We start from the raw sequence: 20,040 nt of genomic DNA, 5'->3' as shown, positions 1-20,040 counted from the left end.
GAGAAACCAGCAAAATGCCTTAGGGCAAGACTTAGAGCCAACAGATGTGAAACTGTGCTGCAGAAAAACTATGAACTCCTACACGCAGAATGAGGAAAGGAAAATTGCTTACTAGGCTGCTGCACCCCAGTGGCAGTACCCCTCAACAGCAATCCATTTACCTGGCACACATCTAACCAACTTCCCACTGAGTACTCAGCTGGACCTCACTGGGCATCAACCCAGGTTTATAATGCAGCACTTTATTTCTTCTCTCATCAGCAACAATTTATATTTAGTTTTGTCACAGTCACCAGGAAGGATTTGAAGAGATAGCGGAGAAACTTACTTGGGAAGTTATGCTGACAGGCAATAACATAAGCAGTTCTTATAAATACTTCTATTTGACTAGATATACATCTTCAAAGCAGCAATGAGTCTGCTCATTTGGACTGCTAATGCTTTTCTCCCTTGTGGCAAGAGCTACAGAGAAGTCTGATAACAGCATCAGATCAGCTCAGTAGCACCCTATAGGCAACAATCCTGGGCAAGAAAAAGGTTTTGTCTCATGCTGGGTTAATATAGTGAAGATAAATACAAAATAAACAAAAGGCAGTGACAAAAGATTATAAAGAGTCTCACGTGCTACAAGAAGCAGAAAGTCTTTGCCAAAAGCTAAGCACTGACAAGGAAGGAAGGGGGCACAGCTGCCTGGTAGTTAGGGAAAATGAGGCAAAAGAAAAAAGGAACGTGGAGTACCAGCTTGTGCTGAAGTTAACTGAAGGGTTGGAGGATGATGAGAGCTCAATAGGAGTGCTCCCACTGTGAGCCCAGGCACATGCAATACAACTCACTCTTTGAGAAACCATACAGTAGAGCTCCCCAACAAGGAAAGCTTACCTTTTTGAGCAGGGACTTGGATTATCCAAAAAAGTAAGACATGCCAGAAGAGGGGGAAAAGAAGAAACTAGTACGTAAAATACATTTATTTCCATTTCTTTGTGGATCTCAGGGTCTAGGAAGTTGTTTCAAGGCAGCTACTCTTCCCATCCTATTCTCCCAACTAAAAACAATTAATTAAGAACAACATCACGTTTCCTCTGTTCTCTCTTTATCAGGAATTCTAGTAGAGAATTGATATGCCTTTTGGCTACAATATAAATTGCACATTATTTGCAGCATGTTAAAGAGGACAGTTTTTTACGAATCACATCATGAAGCAGACAGTATTTTTTATTTCAGTCTGCTCAAACAGTGCTCCTGATGGAGCAGCCCATGTTTGGGACTGTAAAATTAGCCTTAAGTGATGGCAGAGTAAACATTCAGAGTATGCTTTCCAGAGACCACTAAGTGAAAATCTCCAAAACAAGTCAGAATTCTTTAAGCAGACAGTACTACTCCTACAATTGTTTCTGTTTCCTGTTAAAAAAAAAAAAAAAAAAAGTCATCTTAAGGTTTAACTTAATCTCCAATTCTGTGATTCACAACGTGATACACAAGTGCTGCCTGGCTCAGTTTGCTGTTTTTGAGGGTTCTGAAGTAAACCAGTCAGCCCAAGCTACTCAGTATCAGAAAAACAGCTTAAAATCTTAGCTTTCAAAATGATTACAACTACCTTTCATTTTACTAGAGAAGACATTTTCCTTGTACTATTTAAACAAGGCTTTGCATTCAAGAATTCAGAAGAGGAACTGACATTTCCTTCTGGCAGTGCTTCTTTAAAGCGCTGTGTAATCAAGTGTCAAATCTCTGATATGAGTCCCCTGTGCAACCTATCGCAGTGCCACAAGAGTGCTGTGGAAAGACATGTGAGCAGAAGGTGGCAACAGAGCACCGAACCAATACCTGCATCTGATTTTACTTTGAATTAAATGCTTGCCGCCACCAGAGAAGATGCACACACATAGGTCATACACCTCCACCAAAACTGTAATGATTTAGGCATGGATTTCTTGTGGCTACATTTCTTTTGGGTAAGAATTAATGCCAGAGCACTAATTATGTCAGCTGATTACATACTTCCTAACGTCATAAATCCCCTGAACCAGAAGCCAAGTATCTTAGTTACACATCTACACGTCTCACCACAGTCGCACTGCAGCTCCCACATCCTATTCTGTGCAGTCCACAGCAGGACATCCAGGGGCCACATGTGAAAGCAGCACAGGTGAAGAGGACTAAGACAAAAAGCATAGGGATAGCTTCACTCCTCAATCAGAAGTGACTACTACTGATGACTGTCAGCTCCTAGATCCCACCACCAATCATCTCAGGCTGGGGACTGATGCTCAGTGGGGCATCCAACTCGTTTTATTATTTACAGGAACCAACGGTTTTCGCAGCCATACAGCGATTAAAACATGTCCTGTAAATATTTCTAGAAAAGACTTCAATGGTCTGTAAGGATGTTGGCACCCCAGTACTGCCAAATGGAGATTTGTGTGAATACCAAAGCTATAAATAATGTTAGGAGGCTTTGGTTATTGATCATCCAACACTAAAAGGATCCCACAAGCAAATCCATTCCTAGATGGTTTGTCTTCTCTATACCACTGTAATAGATCGGGTTTAAGAAAATACAACTAAGCAAATACAAATAAAAAGTTACTTGCCACCATAAAAGCCGACCAGATTTAAATACAGTGTTGCCCAAAGTTATCACGGTGGCAAAGAGATCAGGATCCTCAATTCAGATTTGGAATGACTGTGAAGGCCTAAGTGCATTGGTATCTGCCTGCCTAATATACCCGAAATCTTAAAAAAAAAAATACTTTAATGTCAATACAGAGCTCATAAATCCACCATTCAAAATGCACAATAAAACATGTGGAGCAAATGTTGGATGGAAAGTGAACATATGAAACAGCTTTAGCTCACTGAATCTCAACTGAGCACTCAGATACACGGCATCTTCAACACGAGGTTGCCACCACCCCCACTGCAGTGCTCTGCCTCGCTATAGTTCATGCATTGGCATGTCAAATTTCTGAGACATTGAGGGAGCTGGGGGCAGCTGCTGTAAATCAATATCGTTCCTCAGATATGGTCCATCTTACCCTGGAATTGTTCTATACATTCACACTGTGTGAATGAATCTAGCTTTCCAATTTCACGATCAATGAAATATCTTCATCTTTTCCTTTTTTCCTTTGTGCCTCCCATGTAATAAAGACCTAAAATCCCCATTTAAGTAAAATAAAAAGTTAATATGCAATGACTGGGAAGTCAGAACAAATTATTCATACAAAATGGTTCACACAGATGGGCAGTTCCAAAACCACATTCTCATTACACAGCTGAAAGTCCTTCCAAAATAGTAAACACTTCTTCATTTGAGATTCAGGAGTCACAAAAGCGAACAAAACACACCGTATACAGATGGGACAAAGATCCTCTTACCAGCAGGTAATTTTATTACTAGACACTTTACTAAAATAGTACAGTGTGTTTAAAAATAAATAATTTATTAGTACTGAGCTAGACAAAGCAACTAAAATCTAACACAGGAGACAAATCATTAAGTATTAGATATTCTAAAAACAATGATTATAAAAAGTTAGAGGGAAAGCCGCATTGCACGACAAAAAATACTTACTACTCTCTTCATTCCTGACTGTTCTACTGATTTAAAAAAAAAAAAATAAAATAAACTGCCCACACCACAACCAACCCACAGAAGCTATTTCTGATCCTGGCTTCTTGTCTGGCTTAGTGACAAAATTGCATGAGCCCAATTCTGACAGGTTGGCAGGGAATCGTCATTGCCATTTAACCTTCATTCCAGAACACTGGCCTTTATCAGAGAAACACTGCACTCAAGTCCCTTATAAATAGCTTGGCTTCCCCTTGACACATGCACTTGTATACTGAGCTTTAAATAAACCCACACTGATATATATATTTGGAGAAAGCCACTCATCTTTGAAGGCACATCCTAAAGATTGATAGCACACATCTTACTGGAACAGTAGGAAAAGAACTGCCAATCTATACTTAATATATGTACCAAGGTAAATGAAACTTCACTGCAGCTGGGTGCACACTTTCAGATCAACAGGATACTTATGCAAAGATACTATTTATAACAGTACCTTTCAAGGGCTGAAGATATCACTTGAATTCCTGGTGTCACATATAGATATCTTTTGGAAATATTTGCTTTACTATATAGGTTTATTGGTGACATTTTGTGTCAAAACAAGTGGCTTTCTTGTTTGTTTTGTTTTCTGAACTGACACTGGCATAGCTGTTTTGCTAGAAGAGGTCACAAATCCACAGGGTGTCTAAATAGCGTGCCTGCAATTTCTAATGCTACTACAGCATTGTCAAGGAGAGCTAGAAAACATCAAACATTTCACACAGACAAAAGCTGCAGTACTACATTTGCACTGTTAATATTGAGGATGTAGTGCAGCTCAGCAGGTCAGATGGGATTTTGCTTCCGTCTATAATTGCTATCATGCTAGTACATCAACACAGCTGTTTGTTTTCATAATTTCTCCAAATTGTAATTAAAGCAAAAGTTTTTTGTTTTTTGTTTTTTCAAAAACAAGATCAAAATGAGACTTCTAAAAAAAAAAAAAAAAAAATCTTTTCCAGTTTTATATGTTCCCTCCCTGAATTTAAGATGTCCTTTATCCTAGAACAGCAAATTTCCCATTTCCCACCCTAGAGGGCTGGAATAGAGATGGTCTCAGGAATTCCCTTAATTTAGGGAGGTGGATAGAGTTCAGAGGCTGAACAGTTCTATGAAAGAAATCACTTGAAGGTTATTAAATACAGAGATAACATCCAGCTCAGGAAATCTCGAGCTGAAATCTGTTGGAGTTCAGGAGATTATTAAGGAGAACTGTCAGAAACACTTGCCCTACCATAATTCTTCCTCAAGCACCAGGCTGTGGCTACTGTTGAGAAAACACTGAGAAACATGGACTTGATCTTCACATGCAACTTTTACAGATGACAAATGCAGTTACCATCTGAAAGTCCAAAGTTTATTTCATTGTTTACAGACTGCCTGAAGAGTGAGGCAAGCAACTGTTCATCAGTTAGCAGTGCATTTACAATTCAGGACTGCCACCTAGCACTACCAACAACCACCAGTTCTTCATTTTCTAGGAAGACCACTGTGCTCTCTTCTTGACGGCACTAGTTTTCCTTGGGCTGCTTCTGTTATTGTTTCTAGTACAGTGTTTCTAGTTTTAGGTCAGGTTTCCAAAGTTAACCATTTCTAGAGGATCCTACAACTGACTTCTGTTTTAGTGTTTGTCCAATTCTTAAGCTAAACCAGTATGCAGCTTTTCCAGATGCTACTCAGCCTTAAAAGCTTTGAAAGATTAATGGCGTAGTCTAAAAGTCATTAACTGACTTCCTCAGTTACCAACTTTGAACTCCAGCAACTTCTTCCAGCAAATATTACCTCGTGTTTATCCACAAAGGGATTTCTCCAGTCATAACACTCAGCTGTAGGTTTTTCAGCCTCATTCCCAGTAACCCCATAACTACCAACCTGAGCTGGACATCATTCACAAAACACACTACTCAGGTTTTTATTCCACTGTACATATTAATTTTGAAATCTCTTATTCTTCTACAACAAAATGCAAGCAGGCTTCTTAGAAAGGAGCCAGGGGAGATTTGGATTGGGTATTAGGAAGAATTTCTTCTCAGAAAAAGTAGTGAGGTACTGGAACAGGCTGCTCAGGGAGGTGGTGGAATCATCGTCCCTGGAGGTGTTCAAGAACTGTGTGGATGCGGCATTGAGGGACCTTGTTTAATAGGCACAGATGATGGTTGGACCAAATGATCTCAGCAACCTTTTCCGACCTTAATGATTCTAACAAAGTACCATTTTTCCATCTAAGAAATGGACATTCGTGTCTAACTGCTAGAGCAAAAAGCTAAAATGTAGCAGAAAGTCTATTGCAAATTACTGTGCAGGATATTATCCAAGAGTTTTGAGTGAAATTAGCTACATCGGCTGAGTCCCCCTGGAGAATTTATAGATTCATTTATGTGCTTGCTAATCTGAGATTCATGAGTAGGATCTTTGTTTTATTCAGCATGCATTCAGACGCACTACACTTTAAAGCAACCCATGCACGCGCACACACACACACACACACACACACACACACACACACACAGATTTCCTTTTTTTTTTAATTGAAAGTGTTTGGGGAAAATGCTATTTGTACTGCTTTGATGTTTATGATACAACACTTCCTTGTTATTTTTATGACCTTTATCATTAATACAGTTCCCGTAACAGCAGATCATAATCTGTTCTCATGGATACAAATTAATGAGACGAATTACTGTGACATTAGAGTCTGAGCAAAACAAGACCAGATGATGAGGCAGCCCATCTCTCATCAGCTTCTCTAGCTAAAAGACTCCAAATACGCAAATAAAATAGCAACTACTTACTCTGCTTCTCCATTTCCATCTCTGCTGCAATGCAGGTCTGCAAACCACGCAAGTTACCTGCAGGGTTGCAGTCACTTTAAAAATATATGTAACATATACCTATCTCTACCATTACTGCCCCTGCCCACCCAAAACTGAGGAATAGATTTAATGAGGGAGCAAACTGATTGCTTATGTTTAATGTTTGTTAAACACTTTCACACCTGAGGCACACACTGGAGGCAATAATTGGTTACCTCAGCCTGCTCACTTTAAATAGAGAAGTTTTGAGGGATGATATTTTAAAGTTATTATTTCATACCTATATAGAGGAGTCTAGGGAAGCCAACATTTCAAAAAGGAGGTGTAACTGTATGCTACTGATTCTTTGTGAAGAACAGAAGCCTATCCATTGCAGCAAAACGAGTGACGAGACTGCAGTATAGTTTATCCTAATACGTGCCACTGGAAAACTTTCCACTATTGACAAATACCCAATGCAAACTTCAGTTCTAATGGTTTTACTTTAGCCCTTGAAATGTAACAAACAAACAAACCTTTAGAGAACTGGTGAAGCATTTAAATCAGCAGATTAGGTATGAATTTTTAAAAGTGGCACTTAAAGACCAAAGAGTCCTGCAGCACATGAATACATCTAACATCTTAAGCACAGGCTTAAAAGAATGACTTCAAACACCATACATTGTTGCTGGTATGCGAAATCCTGACAAGTGTCATCATATCTCAGACCCATTTGCAGCTGTGCCACTGGAATATGGATGGAGACAACCAGAGGTAATAGTATTCTTCAATTATGTTTTATTGAAAATTCTTACCCATATTCCAGCTTTTCTCAGTCAACAGTTTATATACCAGGCAGAAGACAGTGTTGCCTCCTAGAAGATTCTGCCTAGCTGCAAAGTAGACCAACTGGAGACAAGAGCAAGATAAAATGGTTGAATTGTACCCTCCAGAAGACACCAGGGATTACCCCAGCTAAACTTACCAAGCTCATCAATTCAGTGCTTCAAGTATTTTAAAAAGAAGCATTGTTGAATGAACACTATGATATGAATGTAGGATCTGTTCAGTCAGCTCTCTGCCATTTAAATACAAAGGAAATGTCAAACACTTAAAAGCTACAGATACTTGCTTAACTTGTCTGAGCATTTGCAGAAAGTTTAGTTTTCAACTCTCACTCCATAAAATATCATTCAGATCTGCCCACTTAAAAACTTTTTTTTTTTTAGTTAATTCCCTCCTCCCCCGCACAGAGACTGGCACATACACAGTGTTTTGCAAAATGGAGAAGGCAACCAGTAATTATCTGAAGCCTTCATGGCTCATTAACTTCCATTTGTGAGGGGCAAGTCTCTCTTCAGCTATGTAGCTTTGCTGCTAATTGTCCCTGCATCTAAACATTCCACATAGACATCTATAGCGTAAGTAAAACACCGAAATCTTCACAGGCTTTCCGGAATTTCTCCCATTTTGGAGTCAAAGATCCCAAGAAGATCAAAAGAAAATAACCACAACTCCTTCCCTTACTCATTTTGGTTATGATAAAAATACATTTTGTAACTCAGGCCAGATCCATGCTGGATTCAATTAATCATGAAGAAAATGAATCTCCTACATACCTTTAAAGAAATGCAACAAGGCAAAAAGCAGTGCAAACTCACCATACACCATGTCAACATTATTTTCAAGGAACACTCTTAAAGTCAAAGGGTAATTTATTCATCATGCCCCTTCCAACTTTTGTTTCCCTTTAAGCTGCCAACAAAAGTACCATTTAATGCAAAATGCTATTTAAAAAAAAAAAAAAAAAAAAATCTGTTCCTTGGAAAATTAAAACAGGAAGATTATACACAGTGACTTAAAATTGTGACTGTCTAGACAGGATATATAATATCTTGTACCATTTTGAAACACTGCAGAAAAGTAGAAGTTAAGCTACAGCAATGCAGCTGTAAGAAGAAAGATGAGAAAGTAAGAAAAGGATGAATAACAGTCAAAACTATCACTGCTTTATGTCTGTGCATACAGCCATTTGAGATATATAACAGGTGATGCAATTTAACTAGTACTAACAAACAAGAAATCTTGAAGCACTGCATCCCTTTTTCAGGGAGAAAATTAAAACAAGAGATGAGGTACAGACACGAAATTGTGTCAGTTCTAGAACTTCTATTATTCACTCCGGGTGCCTGAATACTAATGTGCACGTCCTCCACTCACAGCCTTTTCCACAAAAATGACAATTAAATTATCTGAAGGAAAATACCACCAATAGTGCATTTAACACAATCAAGTAAGCAAATTCTCAGAGACAACTTGGCTTAGAGGTCACCTCAGAATCAGAAGTATTTAGAAAGAATATCAGTTATTTGCATTCTGTGGGAAAAACAAGTTGCCTTTCCTCGTCTTCTTAACGTACACATAACCATTACTTGATGTAATACCAGTCCTAGTGAGAAGCAGAGTGATGCTAAAGTCTTCACGGTTTGAGGATGAAACTTGTTTGTAACTGAGCTCCTATGACTAAGTCATCCCATAACACATAAATACAGAAGTGTCTCAATGGAGATGACAGTTAATCAAGAAAATTTTCAAGGTGAAACCAGTTCTAAGCATTCCAAAATACAGTATAATATTCAATTCTGTAGTCATTTCAGTAAACTAAATATTCCCCTGGGCTTGTAAGTTTCGTCATTAGGACTAACCAATAAGATAGTTTTAAATAGATTACATGTTATACAGCTCCTCCCCAAATCAACTAAATCAGGTGGATGTATAACAGTAGATTAAATCCTATATTTCCTTTGCTCCTATTACAAAATTTGAGATCTGTATTGAGGGTAGATGACTTCAGCACTCAGAGCCACCTTTAGTTCCATAGGAAGTGAATCCAACAAGCATGTTATTTACCCAAAACAATGACACTACACTGCTAATAGTTTTCTATACTCTTATTATCCTGACATTCTTCAGAATCCTATGCATTGAACAGAAAAGCAAATTGCCAAGCATTCCAGTATTTCAGAGTTTAACAAAAAAAACTCTAATCCTTTGAAAGTTTATGGCACAGACATCAAACTATGAAATTTGCCAGATGCTGCAAAAGTCAACAAAGATGCATCAAACATAACCTAAACACAGGTTCAGGAATCCAGGAAAGCTCCTTCAGCAGAAATTTGACTGTCTGGAAATTTGCACTATTGCTGACCCACCCACAAAGTCTGCAATCTGTAAGACTAGATATGGATCTAGAAAAAGTTAAAACCAGTAAAGGTAAATTCTACTCAATAATTCACCTGCTTTCCAGCATCACTGCTCAGCTGTATGAGAATTATTTGCAGATGCAAACAATTAAGAGAACAGCAATCCTCTATGCAATTGTATCTAGAATACAGATCCTCTTGGGAAAAAAAGTTTTTTCGCTCATTTTTCCCCCACTTGCCAGGGCACCTTTCCTTCTCTCCCCTCACCCCCCAACTAGAATCTAATTTTTAAAACTACACATGGCATTTTGCTTCATTTTGAAGTTGACGTGCAGGCACCACAAGTTTTCCATCGCCTCCTAAGCTCTATGTTTGCCTGCAGAGCAGGCCACTCCACTGAGATCTGCTGATCCATTTGACATAAGTTGGTTTGTTTAGCAATAGGGATTAGTACATTAGTTAAAGAATTAATATTAGTTTAGCAAAAGGAATCTACAAGTGATAGTTCTAAAACTTTCAAGTTCAACTTTAGTGGATGAATAGACTTGTTTTCCCTCAATAATTTCACACTAGGGACATAATAAGAATACTTCTATCCTTCGTCTCAATTTTGCTTCAGAAGGAGCACAAGTCATAATAGAATAGTTTTCTATTTGTAGCCTCTTTCTCTGTCTGGCTCCACAGAAGGCCATGGATATGTAGCCTGGCACATGCCATAAACTCACTAAATTTTATTATAATCTTGAAAAGACAAAGCAGCATTTCCCAACTGCACAACACCTTGTAACCACCCAACAGCAAATTAACCCATTTTGTTCTGTGATGTCACAAAAAGAAATACAGCTCTATGATTGCTGAGTCCTTAGTGTCTTGCTGAGAAAAAAATACCACTTTCTTCCAATGGTATAAAGGCACAGGGTAGCACAAGGTAATCACTGTGAACACTGGTAGCTCATAGTCATAAAATAAAATTCTGGCTTGTAAGAGGCAAGACAAGATTACCAGAGAACAGTGGCATTCTGAGATCTCAGAGAACTGTCACCTTTTCTGGGCAATTCCTGACCTCAGCATGCTGTTTGGCATTTACCTAAGCATGCTGTACAATCTTAGAGCTTAAACTCTAAGTGCTTTATTGATATAAGCATATGTGGCTTAATCGACAAAAAAATACAACCTAACAGACAAAAATGGGGAAATGGAGTGCCTGCATACTTCAGGAAACAATTCAGTACATTGCTTGAAATAAGGATTAAGCATACAACTCGCATTTTGAACAATGCCTACCTTACTGAGATCATCCCTAGACACTTCCAAAGATGTAATATAAAATTATTTTTATGCAATTAATAATCCAAAGTAATTTTTGTATTCAGCAACGGCAGAAAGCCTCTGCTAGCTTCCGATAGAAAGCACCTGACTAGAATGAATAATGACTGCGGATGATCATTAAGAAAGCAGGATGTGACATGTTTCCAAAAGGAAGCTTCAGAGACCTGATAACATGTCAAATGTAATAAACTAAATTGCCTGAAACAAATCACTAACTTCATCTTTTCACATCATTACATCCATTTCCCCACAGCATATCCTAACATAGACTATGAGACAAATCTACATGATATGAAACTGTATTAGTTTTAAGAGTACCAAAGCAGGTACAGTGCAACAAGCATTGCATCAGATCTAACATTTTCTCTTACTATATAAAGCTCATGGACAATTAATTGAGGCTCATTTTTATTTAGTTTTTATCAGTTGCATGTGCTTGCTTAGGAAAATCCCAGTAACAAGAAATGGTATTCCACTGTACTTTCTGTCTCTGCTACACTACTAATCTTGAGTTTATATTATGAATCAAACAGGAAATCAAAGGGGAAGCACTTCCAGAAGCAGGATGTATTTCAGCTCATTGAAAATACCAACTTCGAACAGGGAAACCTAGCTCTGCAAAGCCTGAGACCACTTTTAAGCACCAGAGTTTATCATTCCTGCGGTCAGTCCTCCAAGCCAGAGTCCATACACTAGGGAAGGTGTAGGAAACATCAAGAAAAGCAAATGACCTATTTCCAAGCAGTAATGGTAGTACAGTGATAGAACTGTGGGCTTCAGCCTTCCCTTCCAGTTTTCCCAGATTACTGAAAGTTTTGCTTCTCATTCACACTTGTTTCACCATTATATTTCTATGTTAGTAAAATCACAGTGAGCAGAAAATAAAGTAAGAAAGGAGGGCAGAAAAATTGATTTAGCAGTTACATAGCCAGTACTATGAAGGCAAAGCTGCTTAGAAATTTTTAGCTGAATGTATCACTAAGAACACCTTTATTTATTTATTTACATCAAATGTAGATTTGATTTTTAACTCAAAAATTAGGGAAGGAGTACAGAACAGCCAGAAAACAGTCGTATAATAATCATCTCAGAAGTGAGAAATTCAGCGTTAAATCCCAGTTCTGTCTTACTGAGGCCAGAAATTGAGATATTTTCTGTATCCTAGACACATTCTCTAATCAAAAAGCCTATATTCTCTGTTAAAAAAAAAATATTAACTATGGTTTTTGTTTGTAGAGAAATTACTAATAATAAGTACTGACATTTTTATAATAGATCCTTTCAATTAGCCAGCCTTCTGGAAGATGCTACCAAATAACTGTAGTACCACCTATAACAGTTATTATACAGAATCACTTCATGCAACCATTGCTTTCCCATCAACCTACACTCTTCTGAACAATTTTACAGACTATCACATTTGACAGCAAAAATCATAAAAAAATTATAATTTCCTAAATCACTGGTAAGCAATTATGACAAAGGAAATATGGCTGGATGTGCTTTGAAGTTTGTGCATAAATGTAGTAAGAAAGCTCAAGAACTTAATTAATAGCATATTTACGGGTAGCACTTCCCAATGCGAGTCCTTGCATACTTACATGCCCATCTGGCAGGCAAGGCAGTGGCTGATTAGAAATCAGATACTGATCTAGCTTTCTCAAGGTTATCTTTCAAATTAAGATCAGTATTTAAAACAGATTCCCCAGTAACTCACACAAAAGCTAGCAATACTTCATCTAACCTCAGAGGAAGACTGCAGCAGAAAAGATTTCAAGCACAATATCTACATGTTCCATTCATCATATTATCCCTGTCTACAGTTTACTTCCCAATACTGAACAGTACAACACGTATTACCTCGAAGTCATCTGTGACCCACTAGTGCAGAAATACAAACACTTCATCTGCATTCTCAACAACACTGCAAACTATGACCAAATGAGTTAGCATCTGGTTGGTATATTTGAATTAGGTACGTAAAAAATATAGCATACTACGAATATAGTATCCAATTTCAGATGTGATGTCACTTAAGGAAAACATGATGAAGATTGTTGATTTTTACTTCTTTCGGTCAATCAGTGAACAACAAAAGATTTAACTTTCCAGAAAAGGCAAGCAGTCATTAAATGTACTCATTCAAGAATTTCTCTTCGATCTAAAGTGAAATACCTTTTGCAACATGCTGGCCATTTAAACGTCAATTCTTCATGTCCCATTCAGTTACTTACCTAAAAAAATAAAAAAAAACAAAAAAAAACAAAAAAAGGAAAAATACATTAATTTTCCATAGTCTAAAAGCTATTATGAATCCAAACTTCACTGTCCACTCTCCCCCAGCAGATGCTCAGTAGTTATAAATTAGGTAAGACAATTATGGTAATGGGGTTTGCTTATATTATTGGTTTAGATGACATGTTTTCATTTCTGTTTCAGCTAAGCATTCATTAATCGAATTCAAGAAGTTTCTTTCCTTATTATTCCTTCTTTCCTCCCCGGTAAATGATCTTAAATAAAAGCTTATTGAGGCCCTCGATAATTTGCTTTCTCTGTTTCATTTACTCTGAGAAAAAAAGTGGTGATTGTAGCTGCAGTAATTGAAATCTAAAATATTCAGCATTAGTACCCCATCATCACCTTTGATACAGCAACAGACATTCATGAAACCTCCTAAAAAACCACTGGCAAAAAAACACGACTTGGATTTGAACAGAGAACAGAGCAGACCACGAGACTCTAGTTGACAGACTGCTATGAATTCAGGACATCAATCTCTTCCAGGTCCATGTTTTAACTCTGGATTTCTTTCACAGTTCTGTCATTATTCTCTCATGCAACTTTGAGCCACTTCATCTGTTTCCTTTTGCAATGGTAAAGTGTTTCCTCATACAGCTCTTCAAAGCTTTGGGGATTAAAAAAAAGAATGCATACAACAATTGGAACTACCACCTGTCTGAGCAACTAATTACTAATCACAGAATTGCAGGGACTGGAAGGGACCTGCAGTTATTTCAAGGGACTGGAATTTGTCCAAGTGGTAAAATAAGTAAATCCATTTTGTAGTTCCGTTGTTCGTTGTACTGAACAGGAGCAGTTTTGGTTAACTTGTGCAGTACAGCAGTTCTAGAAATTGTTTCTAATTAAAGCATAGAACAGACCTTTTGAATGGTACTTGACAACACTAGCAAGCAATAAATAGCAACAACAGAAGAGATGGGCTGATCTGTGCACGTTATTTGCCAAGCAGAATTCCTCCTCCAACACTGCAAACCAACTCACTATTTTGAAAAGTCATACAATCAGGTGTGAAATAAAGGCACTTAATTTTTTTTTTTTCCATTATGTTTTTATTTGCTTCCTTGCTTTTTACAAGGGTCACACCTTTCAGGATTTTTCTTAAGTAATGTAGAGGTATCTAACAATCAAAACTTGAAAAAGTCCAATAAGCATGTATTTGTGAGAGAACTGTGATGGTTTTATGAATTACGAGGCAAAATCCCAGCAAAGAAAGGACTTGTGGCAACACTAGGTGTGTGTTGTATCCAGAAAACACTGTGTGTCTAAGCCCCCAGACAAGTAGCAGAACTAGACCCAGCAGCCCAGAATGTGAAAGATGAGGCCACAATTGTCTTCCATAGAAACATGGTTTCCTATATTTGCTTTCAACTATCTCTGCAGAACAAGCAGGTGCAAGTGCAGAACTCAAGAGAACCCACTCCCCAGGAGCACGTGCCCAGTACTGAGCAGCCAGGTGAGAAATGCCTGCAGGAAAGCATTGCCTTTTCCCAGATGCATGCAATGTCGTCTGTTTCTCCCTATAATCCACACGCGAAGGCTGGGCTGCAATCACAAGTATCCATGGCTAGATATTTCAAATGAATCTCAGTTCATATTTTTCCCATCCTTACACGTCACCCATTGTTCTTATACCCATCATCTCTACAGGCACTCATTCTGAAAAGACAGTATTTCATACTGCATCCATACTATCATTTTTGACGTATGTTGGCTTTTCAGATATTTTGTTAGCCAGTACAGTAATCTGAGAATGATAAACGTATGCAAATCTTGTAACAACTAAATAGCTTTCATATTCAATTACAAACTTCTGAGCCTCAGTAACTCATACTCCATCCTTTCCAGTGTTATGCTCACCCAAGCTCTCCAAAACAAGTCAGATGGAGCTCATTCTTCCACGTAATGTGCTCACACTGAACAGAGTGTACAGGCTCAACACCAACTCTGCCTGTCTCCAGCTAACTATTTTAGAGAGGATTTTGAAACATTGCCAGCCTCAGACACCTACTGCACAGCTGCTGCTTCCACCTCCTGTCAGCTTTCTCCATGATGCCTCTGAACTTGTACAGTGGCTTTTTCCTCAGCAGAACTCATTTTTATCCTTTCTCAGAGAGAAGTATTGGTTCTCTAGCTCATACGCAAGCACACAGTGCTTTTCAAGAGAAATGAAACTTCCAGCTACAACTCATAGCTCTCCAGGTTAAAGCCACTGCAAAATTTAGAATGCTACTGTACTACAAGATATACTTAGATTCAAAATGTACTACTTTGAGCTTTTGTCTTTCAAGTGACTATCCAATCTATTACTGGCATCTACTAGAACTGTTTAGTGTGCCAGAGTTTTGTTTTGCGGGGTTTTTTGTTTGTTTTGTCACAGGTGCTTTCACAGAACCTCTACTCATTTGCAATAATTATCCCAAAAATCCTTTCCACAGATAATTTGTAGGGATGAGAGAAACCTGAGGGACTATTTTTGCAGTGGTTGTTTTTCTGTTTGTTTGTTTCAGTTTAAAAAGTCATGAGGGTGTCCCCATACAAAGAGAGAAAAAAAAAAAAAAAAAAAAAAGCATTGAACTTCAAATACCACAGCTAAAGCTTACTTCAGTAAGGAAAGTCTTCACCATTTTCTTAGTGCTTCACTGATTCAGTTGCCTGGGGGCTATACCAGAAAAACTGAAATTAACAGAAGCAGTATGGGCAACAAGCAAGAGTGCACATACTTCTGCTGTCCTTTGCCCATTTTAGCTGCAGATCACAAGCATTCCTCTCAAATGAGGTGTACATTTCTCTTTTATCAGTGAAAATGTTTTATATGGGAAATAGCGATCAGACTCCAAATGAGGTGACTCATACACTGATAATGAATCTCTTTCTTTCATGTAATATCTTCCATTTTGCACCTTAGCAACCTAAGGCTTTCAAGACGGCAATGATTCAGGAATCATTTAGCTCAGAGGGAAAGATGTAAGCAGTTAGAAGCAGTGGAAGTGCTGAATACAGTCTTCCAGAAACCACAGAGACATGGGCATGCTGAAGGCATATTTCCTTGAGGGCTGGTACTGCTCTTACTTCTCCACATCCCAGATATTTTGCTGTTGTCACTGTTTCTAGCTGAGGAAAATGGCTAGAACTTGACCTGTGATAATAACCCAATTCTGGAAAGCACTTATACACATGATTAAATGTGATATTGGTGCATTTTGAATCCGCTCCTATTCAAGAAAGCAGCTAAGCATGAGTTTAACTTGAACATTCATTTAAGAACATCCAGCAGTTGTGGGCTTAACCTACAAGCCTACAGTCAAAGTTTCAGAAACCTGCTGCATACATTATCCTACAGAAGAATCAACTAGCTCTCAGTAGCTCAGCCAGTGCTGAGACAAAGTGCAGTTCTGCACAGATTTGGTAGAATTATATCTGAGAAGTCTTGAAAAGCTATTAGAATGGGTTGTAGCCTCAAGGTTGAGGGCATAGCATTGAAGACTGTGCTTTGAATCAGGTAAAGCAAGTATTTAAGCTCATATGCGATATGAAAATCCTGATCATTGAGCTCACTGCTACTCCGCACCTGAAAAGCACCTCAGTTTTTTTCCTCCAGAGCTCCACTTAATATAGTTAAATACCTATTGGTTTCGAGAGAGAGAATTCATAATGTGGTGTGGCACTGTACAAGTTAGAATAATTGGCAAGCCATTAGAAACTACAGAACTTGAGAAGCCATTTCCTTATGTACATAACATGAATTAGCAGTGCTGGAATGTTGAAATGGCCAATCTGTGAGTTAAAGACTCCATCACTTGCACAGAGGTTGGCCACATCTTCACACTCCCATATCCCCCTTTCTCAGTCACGCACATGACCCAGTAGCACTACTGCACGCAATAAGCACAGCTTTCTTCATCTCCAATATGAAACTTTTAAGAAAAAAGTGGCTGCTACAGAGAAAGAAGTGACAGCCACATCAGTAGCAGGTGTCACTGCCACTACTCTAAGCTGCACCTTCCTCAAATTAGAGGAGGATAAAGGTGCAGTAGTTGTTATGTATCAGGGAGGAAGTCAGTATAACAGCTCAGACACTGAGCTTCTTGTGAAATAGGATTAGTGCTAATGGATGAAGCAGTCTCTTGTCTGTGTAAAAATTAGAGATGACCCTCCAAAAACTCTGGCCAGAATTACATTAACCAGCAATTGCAGATATAAATAGCTACCAGAATAAAATCATATTTTCCTACCATGCAGAGTACTTAAAACTAGAGTTGTTTAGTTTGCATTTGTACCCTCCCATTTGCTCTGTGAAACACTGATCAACTCTCCCTCCTTCAAGGTTTGTGTCCACAAGACAAGGTGGACACATCCATTCCAAAAGGCAGCAGATGCTACTGAAGCACTGCAGTGCTACTGCCTTACAGTGATCTCCCGTCTTAACTGACTGTGCTCACCCCATATCCACCAAATAACTCCCAGATTTCTTGCCAGTCCTCATTATGCCACATTCTTGCATATGCTAGAGCATCCTGTGTAGGAAGTGAATTTTTTTTTTTAATTTGGTTAAAAACTACTTTCTTCCAGACTAGAAACCTTTTGCCTTTGCTGTAACATATCTTGTGTTTACAGAACTAATCAACTGATCTCTTATGAAATTCAGTGTTATTTTTGGCTCCCTCTTTTCTGAGAGCATCTTCCTGTCTTCTCTCATTTTTATTTCTTGATACGTTTGTTTACCCTCATACCTGAAAACAAGGAAGTATCCTGAGAAAAGACATATTCTATCAGATCTCACACTCTTCCAGAACCAAATACACCATATTTGGCAGAACCATAATGCTCACCTTAGCTGTCCTATGCAGTAAGAGAGCAAGTTGATATTTACTGCTACACCTGACTGAATAATTCTGTTTTCTCTCTATCAAAGAGGTAAAAAAGTGTTTTACTGGAGAAAACAGAGTTCCATAGTTCTGACTGTGTACTTTAAAGACAGTAAAGGAGACAGGTTCTTTGCCTTTTTTTTTTTTTTTTTTCCAGATTTACAGAGATTTTCCATATAAGAAATCTCTGCAAATATTCATAAATATTGTGGAAATGCCCGGTTAGCGATTACCAGCTGGAGCATCTGGTTTTTGGTCAGTTTCTATAGACAAGGATTCTGTGAGCAGAGACATTTTGTGAGAACATAACATAGAAAGATATGCATGTACTGCTGTTCAGTAATAGCATATCTTCAGTAATAGAAGACATTGAGTAATTCCCTCAGTAAGGAAGACATTGAGGCCTTGGAGCATGTTCAAAGAAGGGCAACAAAGCTAGTGAGGGGTCTGGAGCACAGGCCTTATGAGGAGTGACTGAAGGAGCTGGGATTGTTCAGTCTGGAGAAAAGGATGCTCTGAGGAGACCTTATTGCTCTCTACAATTGCCTGAAGGGAGGTTGTAGTGAGCTGGGGGTTGGCCTATTCTGTCATGTAACTGGTGATACAGCAAGAGGGAACAGCTTCAAGCTCTGCCAGGGGAGATTCAGATATTAGGAAATACTACTTTTCTCAAAGAGTGGTCAGGCACTGGAATGGGCTGCTTAGGGAGGCAGTAGAGTCACTGACCCTGGGGGTGCTCAAGGAACGTTTGGATTTTGTGTTAAGGGACATGGTTTAGTGAGTACTACTGGTGTTGGGGTATAGGAGGGGGATGGTGGACTAGGTGATCTTGTAGGTCTTTTCCAACCTTGGTGATTCTGTGATTCATAAATCTGCATGGAGATCTAATATTCAGCACTGGCTACTGAGATGAGAGGGGAAATCAGCAGGAATGGGGCAGAACCAGAAGGGAACAGGAGAGGCTATGGAGGATGCTGTAGAATGCCCAGGAGTTCTCAATCATGCACTCACTGTGCTCTCATCTCATCTTGCCTGCTTGTTGACCTCACTCTTTGCCATTTCCATCCAGGAAAGGTACTGAAGTACTCTCATCTTTGAAACTGAAGCTTCAATTCAACTGATCCCTCTCTGGGGCTTTGAGCTTTCTAGGCATAACAGAAGACAAACTTTGGGAGAACACGTAATTGAGAGAAAGTCATTACTCTGTGGAGAAATGCTTTTCTCACCACCAGCAGGGTGCTGCACCGAACACTGAAAGATGAAGAAACTGTGAGCAAAAAGATAGCTAGCGAGATCTTTACTAAGTGCAGGTCTCTTCCTCACCCAAGCTCTTAGTGGTTAAAAACCATATCTGGTCACTGTTTTTAACACAGTGCGATACACCAAACTGAGAGCAAACATAGAATACTAACTTTAATTTGTTTTTGTTTTTGTTTTTTTTATATTGTTTTTGTATCATCTAAAATGATTAACTCGCATTAAAATAAATGCATCTATTTTTCTGCTTACATATTTCCAAACCAACAGCCTCTGTGTACTGCACCTCGAGAACTCTAAAGCCATTCCTTTTTCCTTGTAGGAAACAGTTCCAGCACACTGGCCGGGCACTGAGTCACCAGGGTCATGGAGGAGGAGAACAAACGCTGCCTTTGTGCAGGTTTTCTGGACCAGAAAGAGAGTTGGACTCCCAGACGCAATACAGATCAGGACAGTGTCAATTGCACAATGTGTGCGACATGAGAAGTGCGGAGAGCATGAACTCATTTATGGGAACAGAGACTTTCAAAGCCCAAGGCTCTTCTGAGCAAAGAGTAAAAGAATTCCTTCAAACAACAAAATTCCTATTTCTTTGCCATTATGCTTAGCTAGAGCTTTAACACTACATCTCAATTCTGCCAACTCTTAGAAGCCATTGGTACTATTTAGATGACTGG

General features: G+C 38.7%; 1 protein-coding gene across 10 annotated transcripts in view; it reads right to left on the bottom strand.

Annotated features, from left to right (window-relative positions):
• The window catches only part of ANK2 (ankyrin 2), a 307,168-nt gene that overhangs the window by 269,070 nt on the left and 18,058 nt on the right, over positions 1-20,040 (bottom strand). For all 10 annotated transcript variants that reach the window (XM_042811616.1, XM_042811621.1, XM_042811625.1 and 7 more), the window contains exon 2: positions 13,116-13,174. In XM_042811616.1, coding sequence (XP_042667550.1) covers positions 13,116-13,136 — 21 coding nt within the window. In that variant the 5' untranslated portion in view covers positions 13,137-13,174. The remainder of the gene's footprint in view (positions 1-13,115; positions 13,175-20,040) is intronic.

This window comes from Centrocercus urophasianus, unplaced genomic scaffold (assembly GCF_019232065.1).
Source record: "Centrocercus urophasianus isolate 14NV4802_14NV808 unplaced genomic scaffold, USGS_Curo_1.0 seq_13, whole genome shotgun sequence".
Classification (NCBI taxonomy): Eukaryota; Metazoa; Chordata; class Aves; order Galliformes; family Phasianidae; genus Centrocercus; species Centrocercus urophasianus.
The sequence above is the reverse complement of the archived record's forward strand: the minus strand, read 5'-3'. Positions and strand labels throughout refer to the sequence as shown.